Source organism: Myotis yumanensis, unplaced genomic scaffold (assembly GCF_028538775.1).
Source record: "Myotis yumanensis isolate MYYU_CA2020_CCGP unplaced genomic scaffold, mMyoYum1.0.hap1 SCAF_8, whole genome shotgun sequence".
NCBI lineage: Eukaryota > Metazoa > Chordata > Mammalia > Chiroptera > Vespertilionidae > Myotis > Myotis yumanensis.
In genome coordinates, this window is record NW_027223759.1 from 62,207,707 (window position 1) to 62,228,895 (window position 21,189).

The following is a 21,189-nucleotide window of genomic DNA, read 5'->3' on the forward strand; positions in this document are numbered from 1 at the left end:
TCCTATCCAGTCTCCTCACCCCAACGTGGACAATGGCTGACTTTGTATGTTTGGGTCCCCAGTGCCGTAGGGTTGTGTTTCCAGTGGCTTTTGTCACTCATTTATGAGCAATCCTCCATTTTCTTTCTCTCTGCTCCCACCTCCCCTTTGCACTACTCCTGATTGACGGAAACTGACATGTTTCAGAAGCCAGTCTATTACTGTGACCTAGGCAAGCCAGTTCCCACATCTGGAATAACCTGGCTTAGCTACTGTTTTATGGCCTATATACCTATGACAAACCATTTCTCTACAAAAACAACCACTTAACCTTTCCCCACCCAAGACTTGCTTCCTATATTTTATATGGATGTCTTAATTTAGGAGACAAATGCTTTTGCTTTCATGCATCTTCTGTAGATCAGTCCTTATTAAAATCCTTTTTTAAAAATTCTAGTAAAAATCACTATGCACACAGATTCAGTTTTCCATTTCCTCCTGGATTTGCACAGTCCCATCCATCAGCAAAGCGTCCTAGGAATCTTCAACTCCTCCCAGAGCCTCGGTCTGGAAATAGATCCCGCAGGGTCACCCCTAGAGGGCGCACTGCTTACGTTGTCCGCAAGTAACCAGACAGCGCTCGCTCCCTGGCTCCATAAAAGGGGAGGAGGCGGATCAGTTTCCTTCTCTCATTGAGAAAGAAGAGGATTGGAAGGCCGAGCATATAAAGCCGCGCAGAGAGCGTGAAACAAAGCAGTCGGATCGGAATTGGACTTGGGAAGCGCGGTGTGGAGTCAAGCATAAAACTTGTTGGAGGGGAGTAACGAGCCTGCTCCTCCAGCTCTCCTTGTCTGCGCCGCGCTTCAGGGATTCCCACCAGCCTTGCGATTTATTTTTATATCTGCTTTTTTATATAGAGAGAAATACATATATATATATTTTCCTCTTAAGAGAAAATTCCTGTTCTAAGAGAAAATAAGACAAGATCAATGAAGGAGAGAAGAGCCAGCCAGAAATTATCCAGCAAATCTATCATGGATCCTAATCAGAACGTGAAATGCAAGATAGTAGTGGTGGGAGACAGCCAGTGTGGGAAAACCGCGCTGCTGCACGTCTTCGCCAAAGACTGCTTCCCCGAGGTGAGTGTGGCCGGCCGGGGCTTAGAGGAGGGGGGCGGCCCGCGGGGTACCCCGTCTCCAGGTGGGTTTTCCTTTTTGCTTTTCCCTGTTCCCCTATTTTTTTTTTAAAGCTGTCTTTTCCACCCCTTATTACTCCCACCGGTTAGACTGCCTGGAGAGGGAAAGTGGGCAGGAAGCGTTTAGGGGTTGGGACGCGCCTGCACATTCTGCTGTGAGCTCAGAAACTTGTCCGGTCATGTGTGCAGAACCCGGGGTTGGGAGATTTGGATCCTCACGTCTTGGGGAGCCGGGTGGGGCGAGCGGGGAGGCAGGGGTTTAGGAAAAGGCCTGCCTGTTTGGCGTGTGACCTGATGTGTCGGGTATTTTTTTTTAATCGAGGAGGCAGTTTTTCAGAGGGGGTACTTGCGGCGGCGTGCCTTTTAAGATAACCTCTTTGCACTCTTCTGTCCATTTTGTTCGTCCAGAATTACGTCCCTACAGTGTTTGAGAATTACACGGCCAGTTTTGAAATCGACACACAAAGAATAGAATTGAGCCTGTGGGACACTTCGGGTAAGAGTCAGCGGACCGCGTGGTGCCTGGGGCGGGTTTCCAGCCGCGCTCCCGGGTGCGTGGCGGGTCTGGGACCTCGCGCCTGGCGGCTCTCCGCACCCGCCACCCTGCGCGCCACCAGCGCTCGGCCGCCCCTCGGTTAACGCGACCTTTTCCGAGGGATTCCCGAGGTCCCTCCTGGGTGATAACTTTGTCCCTTCTGGGTGGGGTGAGCGGATGGCACTGGGGAGAAAAGAGCGCTGTGTGCCCGCAGGGTGACCCCGCGGCGGGGACCGCCTGTAGCCGGGTGGCCGGAGAGCGGTTGGCTCCCGGGTCTCTCTGCCCGAGTCGCCTCGCAGCTGCCAAGGGGGCTCGGTGTTGGGGTGACGCGTGCGCCGCCTCGGAACCACCTGGCTCCCGGCGGGCACCCCTCCAGGATCTAACCTGCTGATTTTCTGGGAGGCGGGGAGCGCGGCGGGGGTGGTGGAAAGTGGGAGGTGGGAAAAAATCCCCGAAGCGACGCGGTTACGTTCGGATCCCGCCCCTGGGGGGGGGGGGGGAGGTGGGGGGGGGAGGTGGGAGGGGCGGGGAACCCTTGCCCGGGCCGCCGCGGCGCTCGTGACGCCTACAGCCAGGAATGCGCTGGCGGCGGGGCAGCACGCGGCCCGCTGGTCCCGGCCTCCTCTCCCAGCCGCCGCCCCGGTGCCGACCTGCAGATCCGAGCTCCCTCGCCTTCCCCAACGCCCCGCTCCTCTTGGTCACGCTGGCCCCCGCCCCCGCCCTTGCCATTCCCTCCTGACCCCTATTGCATCGCCCCCGCCCGCCGACGAGGCCGCGGGCCGCACTATTGGCCTTTGACCTTCCCGTCCAGTTGAATTATTGACGTGGTGGTGAATTCGTTTCAAGGATCTGGGGGTCAAGACCGGGTTATCGCCTTCCCACGCGCCCACCCATCCACCTGGTGCGCGGTGGTGGTTGGGGGCAGGATTCCAGCACACGGCTTTTAGGGGTTCCGGCTGGGTCTAATGCGGTAAGGGCACCCCCACCCCCTGCCCCGGAATCTCGGTCTGGGATCCAGGCACCCGCCGCTCGTGTGTGCGGCTCCCGGGAGCGAAGGATTGAGGTTCTCACCAAGGGCATTGCCTCTGGAGGAGGAGGAGCCAGCGCGCAGGCTGGGTCAGAGCCCCCGCGCTGCCGTGTGCAGCTCCGCGAGCAGCTGGGCTGCCGCCGGTGAAACCTGCCCAATCCCGGGTGAAACCAGCGCGCAAGTGCCAACACGCAGGTTTAGCTGTCAAGCTGGGAGTAGCCTCCTGGAGGTGCTTCTGGGCTGTGCGAGCTCCCCACAACCTTGGGCTTTAACCTCTGCAGCCCTGGAGGGACTCGGGGATTGGAGAGCACCGGGAAGGAACCGGCCTGGCAGGGTCGCCTGAGGCAGTCCAGGCACAAAGACCCGCGGGAAGTCTCGCACGAGCGCCTCTGGTGGTCACTGCCTGGTGCTCTGAGTTGTGCAGTGAGAAGCGCCGATTTTGTCTCTCCCTGGAGAGCCAGGCTCTTCCTGGAGCCTTGCCAAGGGCAGCAGAACCAGGACCTCAGCATGTTTTGTATGGGGGATTGCACACAGCCTCGCAGCTGCAGGGAAGGTGTTGCTAGAATGCTAGTGTTTTCTTATACCTCGGTAGTTCCTATCATCAGCGTTGTTACAGAGCCCCCAGTACTTAATGGGATCTAATTCCCAGACATACCAAGGTATTTGTGATACCTGATGGGCAGGACAGCTGGTTTGGAACCAATAATTAGCACCAGTAATCCGTTCCCTACCCCCCCCCCCCCCCCCCCCACGACACACACACACACACACACAGGTTTGGACCTAATGCAAGGTAAGAAGTATTTAGGCAGTTAGGTGTGGGGTCTGAGTCTGATCCAGTCGTTGATACGAAGCTGTGCTTAGATCTTAGCTACTGGTTACCACCGATTTCTGTGTACAAATCCCCTACCTCCCTGAGTCTCATTTCATTGTCTGAAAAAAGAGAACAGAGAGCTAGATAATGTGCAGGATCTCTCCCAGCCCTTTGCTTCTTGGCTTTAGGACACCGGACAAGCAAGTCTTTTTGTTTCCCAGGATGTTGGTTGGCTTCTGCTCTCAGTCCCAGTGGATCTGGCATTCCAGTGCTGGGGTTTTCACCACCCACAAAGCCAGCCAGGTTCTGGACAGAGCCACTGCTTCCTGGGGGATTTAGGGAGGAGACTCATTTAGGTAGGGGAGGGGCACGGGTGGGCTCAGAGGAAGGAATGCTGGGTTATACATGCCCTGTCTCAGGCTTCAAGAGTCACAGGACCACCAACGGAGATTTCGATTAGGCCTCCAAAGGGCTAAATTGACTTTTTTTTTAGCAGAAAAAAAATGACACATTGTTTTTCAAAGGCTAGAAAATAAACAAAATGTGGAGGCTATGTTTCACATGTGCAGTAAATATCAATCACTTCAGATATTTTCAAGTATTTAATTCAAACTTTCTGCATACATAGCATCATGTCTCACACATGGTAGTCACCCAATAAAATATGTTGCATGAACAAATGAATATGCATAGTTTCCAAGGAGATCAGATTCCCTGACATTACCACTGAATTATCTGTTCACAAAGAACGTCAACTTTATAAACATTGCCTTTCATCAAATTAAAGCTAATCACCTGAAATGAAGTCTGTAGTGAGATAATCACTTGTATTTTTACTTAATGAAACAAAATGGATGGATGTTTAAAATATAAAGGTTTGGAAAAACTGTGATTAAGAAAATATCACGGCAAAATTATTCCATAATGAAATCTTTGCTCCAGTTGAGGTTTATACAAACGGAAAAAAGGCATAGTTAGAATTCCATTATGTTGTCTGTGAGGCAAAATATTAGTTAATTAAGCACAGTTACCAAGCACTGCTTAAATTCTAAAATAGACTGTTTCCACCAAAAATGGTTTGTCATTCATGAGCAAAATACATCTAGCAAGAACCACTGCATCAGCAGCTAATCATTTCAAGTGTCTTAACATTTTTCCATTGCAACTCGAGCTTTTCATGGCAAATTTCTAAACAGGATTAATTTTTGATGAATGTTTGACATTTTCTTTGCCCACTAAGATATTTGTTTAGTTCAGGTTGTGAAAATCATTGCATGTGCCTTATGCCTCTTGATACATTTATTTTTTCCCAATTGCTATCAATTTAACTTTGGAGATAAGATCTAAACCAAGTTTGTAAAGTCCTAAGTGTCAATTTTATTTTTCCTTTCTAAAACATTGTGAAAGTTAGAGATTTATTTAGGAAAAATTAGATGTTCCTCACTTCACTTACTAGTACATAGGGAGAAAGATTGCATAAACTTTGTCCTTTGAATGGCATGCACCTCGTGTTTAGCCTCCTAGCAGAGGGGTAAACATTCAGGAACCAGAAGCAATTCTTGCCTTATCTGGCTTCCATACTTGGAAGGCTTTTCATACAGGGGTCTCCTTTTCCCCCAGCAGTCATACGATATGCACAGGCAAAGCTCTGCCAATTTGGGTGTAGGAAAGAACATCAAGTGCAAGCAGGCTATGTAGGGTCTTTTTGCACCAAGAGAAAAGATAATTCATTCCCCACTTTTTAAGGCACAGAAACTTAATAGCGCCTTCCATTCTCTTCTCTAGCTCCCTTCTCTTTTTCTGCACCTATTATGTGCAGGCCCTGGGTGAGGTCTTAGCGATGCAGTGTTAGTTTTAAAAAGGCCCTGCCCCTAAGAATCATTTAATTCAGGTGGGGAGTGGGGAGATGGAAACTCTCCCCATTTAGTGTAGCTCATATCCAACTTATGATGAGGTTCTTGCACCAAGTGCCCTGTTCTACCTGGTTACAGTGTATTTCCATCGTCAGGCATCCCTAGTGCTGATAGACCCTCCCGCCGCCAGTGCACACACCAGTTAAAGTCACCACAGTGGCAAATGGCTAGTTGATGTCTGATGGTTACTTAAAGTCACTCCAGCCCCTCTGAAAGTAAACAAAACCTTCTTTGAACTAAAGCCACCATGAATCCTCTAAAAAGTGGTGGTGGGGGGGGGGGGGCGAAGGGGGTGCAGAGAGGGAGAGGGGCTAAAGATAGCCTTTGGATACAGATCCATAATTTCTTGATTTTAATGAGAAGTATTCCCTTTTCATTAAGAAGATGAACATGTTTATTAATAGTTGCAGAAATGCCCCAAATAATTTTCAAATTTACTCCATGAGTTTCTGCAAAACCATGGGACATGGTATCAGCATTTTGAGGTGATGAGTTGAGATCAAAGTAGTTCTACTATCTATCATGTGCTTCAGAGTCTGCCACATTTGCCAAGCATGGAAGCAATTTGTAGCATGGAGCTAATAATAGAAGCTTAGTCATTTAAGGATCACCATATCTTTCCTAAGTGATTTGATTGCAGTGTAATTTCAACGCATGTGATTTAGGGAATAATAGTCATTCATGCCAGCTTTTAACCAAGGCAAGTTAATGCACATTTTATTTCAGGCATATTATTAGTTTTAAAATACTCAGTTCAGCTGCTAAAATTCCCCCACAATAACGATGCTGTTTCCTCATGAATACTCTTTTGAATCTTGTCATGATATAAGCTTCTTTTAGACCCTATGTGCTAAAGTTAGTACTTCCTTATTAGTTTTTAACATTATTAGCAGAGAATATAGTTGTCTTTAAATTTGATACTTAAAGGAAAAGGGAAGAAAAAAAATCTCAATTCATGGTCTGACTTTAAGGACAAACTTTACAAATAGAAGTCATTTATATTGTTATATATATAGCTTATACATAAGTTTAAAGAATAGTCTCTGTGACAAGCATTCTATTGAAATATTTCTTAACAGGAATGGAAATGTTCAGCTGTGTTGGAGATTAGTGTATAATTAATTCAGAAAAGCAGCTTCAAAAGAGATCACTGGCCCCTCTTTTGTGATTTACCATGTAAATTAACACATCAAGGCAAGACATATAGAATAGAAAGAAGTATAAAGCCAGTAAGCAGTTTTGTTGTTGTTGTTAGTTTTTTTTAGGGCATTGTGTGCTCATGAACTCTGATGAATGCTGTGGGAACAGGGTGGGGACAGCAGAGCAAAGCTGAGCCCTCAAGGCGCTACGAGTCTTATCTTTGGTTCTTTAATACTTGTTTATAGGAGGGTGAGTCTAAGGTTCTAAAGCTGGTTTCACCTATCACGAAGATTCAAAGAATTGAAGGCTACAGGGCCAGCCCAAGCCCCTGATCCAATGCCTTCCTTATCTCCATAAGTTGACCCAGTCTTTAACATCCCTCCCACTTGGAAACAGCTTACATTTATTTAATGATTCAAGGAAACCAAGATTCTGAAAGCTGAAGTCTAACTTACCCTTGTTAGAGAAAGACAGAGAACAAGCATTTACAAAGAAGCCAAATACTCTTGGGTGATGTGACTACCAAGGGCAAAATTGCAGAAAACCAGTTCGATCATAAGGTAGTCATGATCCCTAGGAGCTTAGAGTTTCAAAACTAGGTTCAACTATTAGGCTTTTATCCTGAAACTCTGTAAGACATGTGGATTAAGGCAAAACAGAGCTCTTAAGTTTGGATGGTGATTTTCAATAAGCAATAAACTACATTTGGAGATTTGTCCACCATGCAATGATTTCAGCTTAAACTATAGATTTTTAAAAAGTAAGGTATAAATTCCCTTTCTAAGTCTACATTGGCCTCTAGATCCTCAGTTAGTGCTAAGTTTTCTCCAATCTAGTTTCTTGCTAAGTTGTACATTTCAGTGAGGCGTCCATATTGGTCATTTTGATGGCACCTGAAATATCCAGATGTTTCCTTATTAATCCAGTTCTTTTGCATGTAGATATGACACCAGGGATCAATAGTTTCTCCAATAAGCTCATGGTATCTGGTGGGCTGTGCTAAATGAATTAGTTGTACCTCAGCCATTTTCAGATGCCCTGTAAATGTCTTCTCGGTTACTATATATTGGCAACTTGACTCAGAGACACCAAAGCAAATTCCTATTGACACCGAATGCAACTGGGAATTTGCAGAAGTTTGACCAGGTGTTGTGTAAACTGGTTTTGAAAAGTGAGCCTGATGATGTAGGATATGGCAAGGCGAATTCACCTGTGGAGCTCTTCTCTGAGGAATCAAGTATTATATGGAACACAAAGTCTTTAATCTGTTACTGAAGAATAATGCCATTAAAAACTTTTGTTCATATCTACCCTTATCCCTAAAGCTCTGTGACTTACCATAGTTCCACTTTAAGTAGAATGTTTGGATTCTAATACTTTTTAAAAGTCTAAGTAAGACCAGTAGTTTAGGACAACCACTTTATTTACAGCCCCAAAATAGCGACCTTATTTCTACCTCATTGACTTTCCAACTATGCATCTGCATTGCCCCAAGAAATAAAAAATATTGATTCTATCTTTATAGCAACACAGAAGGGCCCCTGTCCACGTTTTCATAAAATCTGTTCATAATTCCAGTGAATCTGAACCTGTAAAAGAAACCAAATACTCTTCCTGGGAATGTTGGTTGCATGTTTGCGGGCATGGCATTTGTGAGGCACACTACTGGGGAAAAGAGTTCAGAGTCCCCTACTGCGCCAGACAGAAAAGTCCTGCTCAGACTTGATTCACATGGTTGAGATTGTTGCTAATTTGGAGCTTTCACTCTCTAGATGGCATGAAGAAGTGGAATCTGCTGATAGCTGGGCAGATCATAGTCTCGTGTGTTTGCTGCTGTTGGCACAGAGATTCTGTTGGTGGCCACTGAAAATACCAAAAGTTAAATCTATTTTCTTTGCCAAAAAAAAAAAAAATGCAGTATTCCTAATTTTATTGTTCTTGTTAGAGATTTCTTAAGGGGGAATGGAAAGTTTTTAAATTTAAGGTTCAAATAAAAGAAATTATATTTAGGAAATACTCAATTAGAAGAGTTTTCAGTTCTCAGACTCCTATAGAGACTCAGAACATTTGAACTGGTTTTGCAAAAGGTTCCATAAAGCCTGCCTTTGGGCATGAATCTTCTCACATATACATTTAATGATGTACATATATGGTATGTTCTATCTTTGTGAAAGGATGACGTAAACAGGCAGGTATGTCTGCAAAATTAGTTTCTGGGTGAGGCACTTTGTGACTCTTCTTGGGCTGGAAATGCTGCTCTCACGCAAAGTTAATGATCTTGAAGACAAAAATGGGTAGACCTGATGTTTCAAAAGCCTTTTAGAACTTGGCCGATGTTTGCCAAACTTGAGGAACTCAGAGCACCATAAATGTGCACTTATTCTAATCTACACCCAAGCAAAGAGATTTTTTTTCTTGGTTTTTTTTTTTGGTGGAGGTGGGGTGCATATGTGGCGTAGTTGTTTCTTTATAATACAGAGTTTTCCTGAAGTTTTCTCTTTATGGTCTGATCAGTTCATTAGAAAGGACTTGGGAATAGTGCTGTGTGTTTCAAGTTTCGTCTGGCATAATAAGAAATGCTGCAGCTGAGATTTCCATATGCATGAAGCCTATTGCACATGCTGAGAAAGAGTTTTATTTGAGAAAGCTCAGCTCAGTACCTAGACAAGCATTTAGCTGAGGTACATTCTTGGGGTACATACATCAGTACCTGCTGTGTACTGCAGTTAGAGTTCAGTATGCTCCTACATAGTGAAAAATGTGCAGCACTCTTGTGTTTAGTTCTACAGTTACCCTGGAAGCTTTGCACCTGCATCTTTAAAAATATATATATAGAAGTTAATGTGTTGCTGTTTGGCTTAACAGACTGTTTTAAGACTTTCCGGGAGAGATGTAGGAGGTAAGGGCACGCATTTTTCCCATTTCATGGGCTTACTTTCAGCCCTTACTTTGGTGTCACTTCTGCCTCCCATATTGGTTCTCACTTCACAGGGCATTCCTGGAATTCCTCTTCCCTTTTTCTTGGCCTGTGAGTTGTACCACACATGCCTGTGATTACAGCGTGCACTCTCCAGCTTTGCTTTCCTTTGTGCAGCAGCATGGGCTTTACAGAAGAGAATGAGGAAGAATCCGAAGTGCTTAAGCAGAGTAAACACGGTTAGGTTACACAGGATCTTTTTTTTTTCCCTGAAGGTTCTGCTTAGCTGAATTGTTAGATTTTTTTTTTTTTTTTTTTTTTTACTATGAAAAAGTAGAGGCAATAGACTTTCTATCCCAAAAGATAGGAAAGATCTTTTGGGATAGGAATATTTTACCCCACCCCAAAATATAATGAGTAAGTGGTCTTGTGGTCTTGTTATTTTTAATGACACATTACTCTTGTAGTTAGTGGTTATACAAATTATGCTTATAACTAATAAATATGGGGATCAGTTTTATTGCCACTTTGGACACTCCTGTTGATCTAACAGAAGTGAGAGGACAGGATCGCTCCTAATCAGGTCTCGTGAAAGCTTTTTAAAAGTGCCTCTTTGTGGGTGGTGGGCACCCAGTGCAACATACAGATACATCTTGTATCATAGAAGTGTATGATTGAAACCTGTCTGATCCTATTAACCCATGTTACCCCAATAGATTTATTTTTTAAAAATTGCCTCTCTAAAATGTAAAGCAAGGTGGTTTATGTCTCATGAACCTTCACATACATACTTATTTTCATTCAAAACATTAAACCAAATGAAAACATGAACAGAAACAAACCTCCGTAAGAATGTGGTGTCAGTCACAGCTCTGTTTCACCTTAAGTCGGGACAGTTTCTACAGTTGCAGCTATGTGGGCTGACTCACTAAGCACACAGAGCACATGGCTTGGTTCTAGGAAGCCGTAGTCTCCAGGTGGGACAGGGCAGAGGGCAGAACACAGTGCCAGACCCCCTTTGTGGCTGATAATGCGTGGGGGGAGGGAGACCCAGCACAGAAAGGGCCCGGCAGGGCCGGAGAAGTATTCTCTGCAGCCATGTGGTGAACTAAATTATGAAACCACTTTCTTGGTAGTCCCGATTTACATTACTCTATTTTAACACCTTTCTAATTCTCTGACTGTCTTTCCTAAATTTTGTAGTTATTTGGAAGATGGTCCCCATTGTTGTGCAGAGCAGTTGTGGGTCTGAGATTGGCAGTGAGCACTCTCACCTCATGTTCTGAAGGAATAAGGCACCTGCAGGTGCTTCTCCTCCCAAGTTCAGGTCGGATTGAGGCTGGGAAGTGAGTGGTTTCCAAGAAAGGAGATCTCTGAAAGCCTGGCTAGGTTTCTGACAGTCCTCACTGTTGGAAAGCTCTGCTTTTATGGATCTGGGGTCCGCTCATCTCCTGCTAACTCTGAAGAGCAGAGGAAATCCTGAGGTTCATGGCTGGTATTTGGATTTCCACTCTGTGATCCAGAACTTTCTGACTCCGTATTTGGAAAGCAATTCCTTAATGTTTACAGCTGCAGCTCTGTCAAAGTTGGACTTTGGACACAAACAAGAAAGGTTGCAATTCAGAAAGTCAGCACCTCACAGAACAAATATACCCACACAGAGCCATAAGCCACCTAATTTCTGATGCCTCTCAGTAATGTTTAATGAATTATGTGTGTTATTCTAAATGGCTGAAAAGGCAGGAGCTACAGCTTATCATTTTCAGAGTCATCCTCATTCTAATACGCCTCATTATTTAAAATGACTTGATTTTGAAAGAAACTGAAACCTTTAAGCATTTGGAAAATGTCTTTCAGTTGTCAGCCTGCTTCTAGGTGTGGGTAGGGAGCTGGTGCAGCTCATGAAAAATTCTGGCTCCGATTGTTTGTACTTATTCATACACTTTCTTCCTGATTCCTAGAACATTTCCTTCTTCCTTGATTGGTAGACACACCTGGCTTGAATTGTCACTGTCCACCTGTAAAACAGCTCAGTGTAAAGGCCACAGTGTCTCTGGGTTCCGTGGTGACCGCTAGGGACCAGACTATACTGTGAACAGAGGCTGGTGCACCCTAAGTGCAATGACTTCTAGAACTCAAGAATAGCCTCACATTTCGTTTTGCTAGATTATTTTAAAGGCTTCTTTAGTATTTCTCTCCTCCTGACTTTGACTATCAAGGTTTTGATTTATCATGAGACAGCATGTCATGTTTTTCTGCTAGAAACGGAAGGCTATGTCAAAATGGAATTGATTTTCAAAAAGGCTTTGGTGGTTTAGATTTGACTCTCTACTCTGGAGCCAAATACACATACATACTTACACACACACACACACACACACATATTTATATATATCCCCTAATAAAATGATTTTCATATTATGCCTGTGAAATGTCAGTATACGGAAAATGATTAAAAAAATAAAAAGCATTGACAAGCTGCATTTGATTGTATAGTCACACTATTTTATAATAATTGGCCTCATGTAATTGCCCATCCTTTGGGATTCCTAAAGGAAAGGGAGAAATTTTCTAAATGGCTAGAGGGTTCTGTGGTTAAATTAATTGGCTGGTAACTTAAACCTTTTGGGTGCCCTGGATTTAACCCAGGCCAAGATCCTTGGATCATGCCTCCGTGTCACTCTCAGAGATGGAACTGTGGAAAAAAGTGACGTGATCCAATGTGGCATTTATTACAGGGTTTGGTTATAACAGGAAGAGAAACTGTGTAGAGTTTGGGGGTGAGTTTAAGTAAGCAAGCTCACAGGTTGATGGCTTATCCAAACTTGTAACTTTGAGGTAGGGTACACAGGTGCAATGTGGTTGACTGTGGTTCTCTTTGAAGAGCTGAACCTACCTTTTCCTCCCTCCCTGACTCACCCTTATCGGATTGTCAGAGTGCTTTTGAGTTTTGGTCTTTTTCCCAAGAAGTAGCTCCATTTATGGTGCTGGCTACCACTCAGCTTTTAATAGCACTGACACAACCATAACCATAGTTAATACTTACTGAGCCCTTACTAAATGGGTCTATTTAATCCCAGGTAGGTAACGTCATCCTCATTTATGAATGAAGAATCTGACGCAGAATCCTAAAGCAACCCTGCCCCTCCTTCAGTGGTGGCGGTGGGTGGGTTTGCATTCTGGGCCATCTGGCTCCAACAGCCTCTGTATTTCACCCTGATGCCCAATCTTCACTCTGAACCGTGCAGATGTTAGATCCCGGCTCTTCCCTTTGGAGTCCCACCAGATACAAGGGAGGCTTCATTCCTCTTCTGGCAGTGCTGCATATATTACTACTCAGCCTTTGTGTGTTTTGTTTTGTTTTTGCCTTAATAACCAAAAATTAGAGGAAGTGGGAATGGGACCCCACCCCCATGTGATATTCAAGGGATTTAATTCAAAAGGGCAGGATTAATGCATGACAGACAAGAAATTTTCATCTAAAAACTGGTGTTCTTTGTCTCTTCCAGGTTCTCCTTATTATGACAACGTCCGGCCCCTCTCTTACCCAGACTCAGATGCTGTGCTGATTTGCTTTGACATCAGTAGACCAGAGACTCTGGACAGTGTCCTAAAAAAGGCAAGTGCTGGAGAATGATGGCACGGTTCAGTACCGGCCCACATATAACATAGGAACATGAAGTGGGCTGGGGAGCCCCAACACCCTAGTTAATACTCGGCTGTGTATTTTGGAGTTAGAACACTGTAAAGGACACTTTTACACTATGTTAGGGTTTCCATATGTGTCACCAGTTTTGATGATGAGCTTGCTTAAAATTGTATTTCATTTTCAGAAACAAAACATCCCTTTAAGAGCCTCTGAGTTCATTCTTTGGGCAGAAATTATATTTGATTACTGTCAAGCATGTCTTCCTTCTTTCCTTCCTTTATTTACCCTATAGATTGTGTCTTAGTTTATAGGTTTATGTTTGACCTCAACTCAGATAGTGAAAAGAATGCAATAGTAGCTGTTTTAAGAAAGAGGCTATGTTAAGGTAACGATGTTAGTTATTAGAAACAGAAATAGAACTAATATAGGAGGAACATGGGCGTGTTTCCAGACATTAGACAAGGTGACTTGTAATTAGGAAGATGTCAGATGCTAACAAGAACAGTAGTTGTAAACATGTTCTGATGATAGCACACCTGGTTTCTGGAGGTGAAAGGACCCAAGGAAGCCCTGGACAGAACCAGGGGGAGGTCAAGAGGAAGGGAACCTATTGCAAGGGGGTCCCAGGTACTGAGAAGGCCAGCGGGAGGGAGGAGCTGTCCTGGGCCTCCACCAGTCTTGTACTCAGCCTCTGGGCAATTACCAAAGCCATGTGCTTCACTATGGATCAGCCTGTGTTCTCAGTCCTGGCCCTGAGCGCTGTGGGGTTTCAGAATCAGACCCTTCTGTGGAGCACCCTCTCTTCTCCATGCACCAAGGCTTACACAGAGGATGTGGTTGAGGACAAGGCAGTGTCATTATAACATTTTGTGTGTTTTTATTAATTTATACCCCTTTATCATGTTTGACTGTTTATCTTTTGTGTCATATAAAATTAGAGTTTGAAGGTGAATCATCACTCATCTCTTTACTAAACATGGCAAACACAGTTACCTCAATGAAATGTGCTTTTCTACTTTTTACCTTATCTATGTATCACAAATAATGCTAATGTTTGTCAGACTTAGGCATGAATACACCTTTTCTGTCTTCAGTGCTAGACATGCAGAGGGAGGCCAAAGTCATTACACAGCTGAAGAGCCACATAACAGCATGCCTAGTGCTTGTCTGTAGGTAAAAGAGATTGCTTATTTACTGGAGTTTTTACTTGATGTAGCATCGGGTTATGCATAATTTATAATGAAAAGCCGCGCTCCTGTTTTATTTTGTTTTCGTCCTCTGAGACAAAATGAATAGTGACATTGGCCTTAAAGATATTAATGAGTATGTTTTACATTCGTGTGAGGTTTAAGGCTCCTGATAACCCCTGTTATGGTTTGTCTTGATTAATTGAATCCTTTAAGTCCTTGAATATCAAAGAGGTTAGAGTAGCTTAAAGCAGGATAGATTGTATTCTTTTTTTTTAAATTCACCTTCCAGTTCTTAACTCCAGTGCCATTCAGCACATGGTAGTGTTCCTAAGTAATTCTGGAAGGGAGAGGAGGAATGAAGGGAGGGAAAAAGGGAGAGAGGAATTGGTGGATACATTGGGCTCTTATGGAAAGTACATTGCTCTCTTCACCCACTGGTGTACTTGGGAGTAGAGTTCTTTGCCCACAGCACACCTCTAGCTCTGGAAATGTCTCTCTGATAGTCTTCTAAACTACTCCTGCAGGATATCCCTCTTATCCAGGATTATATTCATGACTTCATCATCCGCACTCTTCTGTGAATTCCTTTTTTGGAGGCACAGTTATGTCTTAATCATCTTTGTAACCACCACAATATGTAGTATAGCACTTAAATACATATGTGTGCCTGTGGGAGGGGAGAGTCTGGAGGCGTGGATTCCTGATCTCAGCCCCTCTAATCCCTCTTCCCCAAGAGCCAGAACTTTCCTGTGAACACTCTGAACTCCTGACTCCCATCCTGATGGTTATCTCAAGTGTGAGGAAGTGAAACCACAAAAAGATATCCATTTGCTCTTTAAAGGGAGGAATCCCCTGGCAGACTTTTCTGGAGATTCTAATAATTCCTGTTAGGTCACAGAACAACTAGCCCCAGATTGCACTAAATTGAAACATTTAGCAACTATGTAACTTAAAACTGACTCCAGGGCATATTGAGCCGGAGAACCAGATGCCTCTCTGAGAGCCCAAAAGGTGGGACTCTGCAAGGCCATAGTCTTGGTTGATTTGGCCACTTGAATGGAAACTTCTTAGAGGCAGAACATTCTGTTTATTGACTTTATCTTCAGTTCTTGAAATCTCAATACAGATTCCATCACATGGTAGCTGCTCCATCTTTCTTGATGGGATCAGTGAACGCATACCTGTTCTTATGTTGGTTCCTTCTTATTCCCAGCCGTCCATGCTGGGACGTGTCAGCTCAACACATCCAAGGATGTAATCAGTTGTTAGAATATATAATTATGCGTAAGGCACTTTTATCTTTCAGAGATACCCCAATAATTAAGATATTACTGAAGTTACCTTCTGACAACACCCAACAAGTCTCTTGCAGTAGGGACAGATACTGAGTCACAAAAACAGAGAATAAATAATAATATGCATAAGTCTTCCCCAATGGATCCACTTGAGGATGTAGTAAAACTTAGTATTACTTAGGAGATAAATGCAAGTTTGCTTCATCATCTGAAGTGACGGTTCCTTTTAAATGTCCTTTATGAGTCCCATTCCCAATGTCTTCCAGTGGAGAAATTGTTTCTATTCTGTGGGTGTCAGTGCTTTGCTAATGTTTCATCTTTTCCCTCAACAGTGGAAAGGTGAAATCCAGGAGTTTTGTCCCAACACCAAAATGCTCATGGTGGGCTGCAAATCTGATCTTCGAACCGATGTCAGCACATTAGTGGAGCTCTCCAACCACAGACAGACACCAGTGTCCTATGACCAGGTATGTATATGTTGTCAGTGTACCAGTGTGGGTTTTAAAAAGGACAGAAATAGAACATCACTCATAATAAATAAAATTAACAGCTGCCACTTTTCTTAAGGCTCAACCAGTGGTCAAGTCCAAGTGCAAGACTCTTTTCTAAGATGCAGAATGAGCACTATGTGTCCAGATTGGCACCATCTGTAAACACAGATGAAGGGGCTGGTGCTTTGGGGCCTGTGCCTTCACAGGAAGCATCTAAGCTCCTTGGGGGCAGCCCGTAGCTCAGATCAGTGTCAAAGGCCACAAAGTGATTGGGGGCAAAGTTTGGCTGAAAATGTGATACTTTGGCTCTGAACCCTCCCAAAAAGCTTTCCAAAATTGTTTCAGTGGTTTATTGTATAAAGGATTCATGTGTGTATATGCATAATAAGACAAGTTTGGGAAAAAATCTTTTAAAATATGAATGTTCTGGCATTTAGTAGAGCAATGACATCTTTGATTACTGAGTATATGAACAGTGGGTCATATGCTTCCTTGTATATATCTGTAGCTCCCACTGGATTTAAGAGAGAATGGGGTCAACATCGGTAGTACTCTTTAAGAGAGTTCATCTTATTTTACACTCAGCAGCACAATAGAATACAACAAAAAGAGAAAGGCTTTGACAGTAAAGTAGAACACTCCATAAAACTGTCTTTTACAGATTCATCACTTTTTCAGGTGTTTTTTCTAAGCATTTAGAAAAGAGGAAACTTGGTTTTAGAAATTTATTCTCTCAAAGCTTACAGATTCTAAAAAGAGTTCATGTTGAAAGAGCTATGTATATTTTTTTAGTATTCATTATTTTAAATGCTGTAGTCTTTGTCTTGCATTTCTAATTAACAAAAAATTTGTTATTTAGTAAACTGTTTTGATGCACACTTCCTTATTGTTCTGTTCACTGGGGTGTATGGCCCATGTTTAGAAATTACATATTTCGTGTTTACTAACGAGATGGAATAACAGTACTATTTCTTTCATCAATTTATTTTGGCCCTAAGACTTAATTCCATACATCTCAAAATTGATTCTGTATTCTATTCTTTATCCCTGTTTTTTGGTACAGCCTATTGACTAATCTTGATTGTTACATACACTCAAGAAAATTGAGTCCCCCATGAGGTGCTGGAACAAGCTAGGGGCCGAATCACCCCTGCTAGAAGCATGTGGAAAATGCATCATTTATATTCATGATCTTCAGCTGCCTTTTTCCAATAGTAGTATCCTCTGAGTAATTCTATACTTTGCTGTGACCTGGAAGACCAGAGATTCTAGTTACTCTTGGTTACAGTTGATAGTGAAGATGAATCACCTCCTTAGCTTCTCTCCTGCTTCTTTGAATCATACTAACTGATGCGCTGGGCCTCATTTAGTGATGACCCCGTGACAGCCTCTAGGATGTCAAACAGCATCTATTGAGTGATGAAAATTGTGCATCTTAGGACTGGTTCTTGACTGCAAATATTTATGAAATGGTAAAGAAGGCAATACAGATTTAAAAACTGGCATTTTTTTTTGCAGCAACACTTGGAAAATTCAGTTAACATTAGAAATGCTTTGCGATGCATTATTATTTAGAAGACACTTATAACTTTTCCCAAAGACATATTGCTAAATACAGTCCCTTCTTTTACTTCTCAGGGGGCAAATATGGCCAAACAGATCGGAGCAGCCACTTATATTGAATGCTCAGCACTACAGTCAGAAAATAGCGTCAGAGACATTTTTCACGTTGCCACCTTGGCGTGTGTAAACAAAACAAATAAAAACGTTAAGCGGAACAAATCACAGAGGGCCACCAAGCGGATTTCACACATGCCCAGCAGACCAGAGCTCTCGGCAGTTGCTACGGACTTACGAAAGGACAAAGCGAAGAGTTGCACTGTGATGTGAATCTCCCGTTACCTTTGATGAGGACAAGGAACTTTCGTGTAAAAAAACACCACCAACAAAACAAAAAGGTGAAGTCTGAATGAAGTGCGCAGCCGAAGTCACATATTCCGGAGGCTTAGGGGGTATTTGAGAGGATGCTCATCTTTTTGGAATCCTGTCCTTAGGTTCGGCTTGTACACATGGTGGGAAGTGAATCCATTGAAGAGTTCTGAAGCGTGACTTGAGAAATATGCCAAAAAGAGAGAGATTCAGATGGGCTAGAGGTAGATGAGAAGGAATGCGAGTACCTCCAAGAAGAAATATCCCGCTCGGAGTGGTGCTTGCGTTATTGTTTTCTTTGTTATAATCTAGTCATGGATCTCTACTTTGATTTAATTTTTCAATGTTTTAATCTCCTTTACAAAAAAGTATATATTAATATACCGTCCTCACTGGGGAACTGGCACTGTGACCTTAGCATTTAGTTTTCTAGAGGATGAGATCTAATTTCCTTCTAGCTCATCATTAAAATGGAAATTGTATCAGGACCCTTGGGATATCCAGAGGAAAAGTTGGCGAGGCTTTGAAATCTTGCCTTCCTGACAATAGCTGAGCGAGAGGGCTCTAAAGAAAGGCTTTTGCAGTCTTGCAAGATATGCAGACGATCAAGTAGAAAAAAGTGTCGATTTTTATTCAGTCTGATGGTTCTGTTCATCATTGTGATTGTCATTAAAAAGTGGTAAATTGCTCAAGGTAATATTTTTGTGCGCTGTGTAGAAGAGAGGGTGTGTGATTTTTTAATTTTTTTAATTTTTTTTTTTTTTGCCATCGTTAATGAAAATGCAAAGTCAAATAAAAGGTGTCTTGGTTTGACGTCATAGGATGAATGATCTAAGGGGGGAAAATGTAGGTACTATCTTCACAGGAAGAAATAATGAAGGAATAGTAGCAGAAAGCACAGTTTGTGAGTGAAGCTGTCTGGAATCATTACTGAAAGTACAAAGCAAAAGGCCTCTTCTTTGGGGGATGAAGCTCTGAAGTTGGCAGCATCTGATGATCGGTCGGTTTAGTTCGCTTCCTTTAAATGAACACGATCACAAGAAGGACCCTCCTGTCCACGCTTTAGAGTCTCCTTCGTGGGAAAGTATGTACGGTCCGTCCTGACACTATGCTAGCCATTTCTAGAGTGACTGCTAAACCTCACTTAGCCAGATTCTGCCAAGGCCCTTGTTCAGTACTTGATTGCTGTTGTTACCTAAAATAATCAGCAGTTAAAATAGTTTACAGATATTTTTGACCAGTTTCTTTTAGAGCTTCTTTCAGAGTATAAACCCGATCTGACCTGTTGGCGCTTGTTGAAAACGAGCTTTCTTTCCAATGATAAAGCTTCATTTTTGAAGTGTTGAAGCTGTCGCTCCCATTAAACTGTGGCAGGAGAGGAGATTACGGTAATTACAAACTTCGTTCTATGTTTTACAAGCACTTTGTTTTGTCTCTGCAAGGAAATACCATTCCAGTCATTTCCCACGAAATATAGACGTTTCTACCAACATAATATGCTTTGACTGAGGCAGCATTATGCTTTGGGCAGTATTACAAAATAGCTGGCAAGTGCTTTCTGTATTTAAATATTGTAAAAAGAAAATAAGTTATAACTGTTAAAAAGCAGAACCTTTGTTGCATTTTTTAAAATGTTGAAGTCAATTTGTATGTTTGTTTGGTCAATGTTTCCGCAGTATTTATTAAAACATACTTTTTTTTTCTCCTTCAAATAAAAAAGTAACCATGTCTTTGTCTAAATGTGATCTGTTTTTTATTGTCTACTTCCTGATTTAGCTGTTTAATTTTGACAGAGATGATTACAGAATCTGGCTCATGTTTCCAAACCTAGTAGGCTTTGGAATGTTTTTATTCTGGGCAGTAGTAGCAGTTTCTTGGAAAAAGATAAATCTGCATCTATAAAGAGTTTTCATGATGATTCCAAATCACAAAAAGAAAATGGAGCATAATTAGACTAAGTGATTGGATCTTAGACATAAAGAGCCATGATACCACCTGTAATTAACTTGTAGAAAATGTGGAAATTCCTTGAACAGCAGTAATGACACAGTATGGTGCAGTCTCGGGTCACAGATTTATTTCTGAGATGAGGCTAGTCTGCATCCCTGCCCTCTGAGCCCCTAACCCAGCCATCCACCTTGCAGTTCTCCTTGTTCACAGAGGCCCATAGAACAGATGATCCAGGACCCAGCTATTGGATCAATTAGGGGAAGGGAAGCAGAACAAAAAAATGACCTTACTTATAGTTGCAGCATCTCAATAACATAGGACAACACAATATAGGGTCCCTCAGTGTGTGGAAGATATAAAGGAAGCATGGAATAGCTTAGGACCAAGGGAAGCCTGGATCCCCCTAAACCCAATTAGTTGCTTCTACATTTAACTAAAACACCCATGCAGAGGCTGGTGGGCGGGAAGAGATCAACCGATGAACTTGTATGCATATATGCATAACCCGTGGACACAGAATGGGGTGGTAAGGGCCTGGAGTGGGGTTGGGTCGGGGTGGGGGAAGGCGACGGGAGTGGGCTGGAAGAGTTTAATGGGGGGAAAAGGAGAACCTATGTAATACTTTCAACAATAAAGATTAGAAAAACAAAACTCTTACACATAAATTTTACATAAATGTCTGAAGATACTCAAAGAGGGACTTTAAAACTCAGCTATTTTTTCTACACAGCTAAGTCACTTCATATAAAAACTGCATCCTGTAGCTTTTTTTTTTTTTTTTTTTTTAATGGCTTTAGAAATATTTGAGCTATAGTTGCTTGGAAAGAATTCTCGGAAGCACAAACCAAAGGGGAAACCTGAGGATCCAGCATGAGTGGGTGAATTAAAGAGCATTGACATGGGACAGCCTCATAAAAAAATTTAAAAGCAGAGAATTACCAAAAATGTTTGGGACTTATTCTTGTCAGCAAGCCGTAAAGGGAATGAAAGTACTTTCCTAATCCTTGGCACTGAGTAACTTCTCGGCATAATATCTAAGTCAGACTTGCAAGAAACGTGTTTCTCAACAATGACTGGCATGGAGCAGGCAAGGGGAGGTCACGGGGCGGGGCGGGGTGGGGGGGCGGGATACACAAACTGCTGAGGTTCTGCTGACCGTGGTGGT

The 21,189-nt window shown here is 42.9% G+C and overlaps 1 protein-coding gene across 1 annotated transcript; it reads left to right on the top strand.

The window, feature by feature from the left end:
* Positions 1–675: 675 nt before the first annotated feature.
* Positions 676–19,802, top strand: RND3 (Rho family GTPase 3). The gene is made up of 5 exons (XM_070423027.1): positions 676–1,118; positions 1,583–1,670; positions 13,030–13,139; positions 15,987–16,121; positions 17,784–19,802. The coding sequence occupies exons 1-5, from the start codon at positions 969–971 to the stop codon at positions 18,033–18,035; spliced, it is 735 nt and encodes a 244-aa protein (XP_070279128.1). The 5' UTR covers positions 676–968; the 3' UTR covers positions 18,036–19,802.
* Positions 19,803–21,189: the final 1,387 nt, after the last annotated feature.

What these genes read in the sequence shown, in the direction of transcription:
- RND3 (XM_070423027.1), top strand. Translation starts at nt 969, where the DNA reads ATGAAGGAGAGAAGAGCCAGCCAGAAATTATCCAGCAAATCTATCATG. An exon ending in CCAAAGACTGCTTCCCCGAG is followed by an intron (nt 1,119 to 1,582) that starts GTGAGTGTGGCC and finishes TTGTTCGTCCAG; the next exon opens with AATTACGTCCCTACAGTGTT. An exon ending in GAGCCTGTGGGACACTTCGG is followed by an intron (nt 1,671 to 13,029) that starts GTAAGAGTCAGC and finishes TGTCTCTTCCAG; the next exon opens with GTTCTCCTTATTATGACAAC.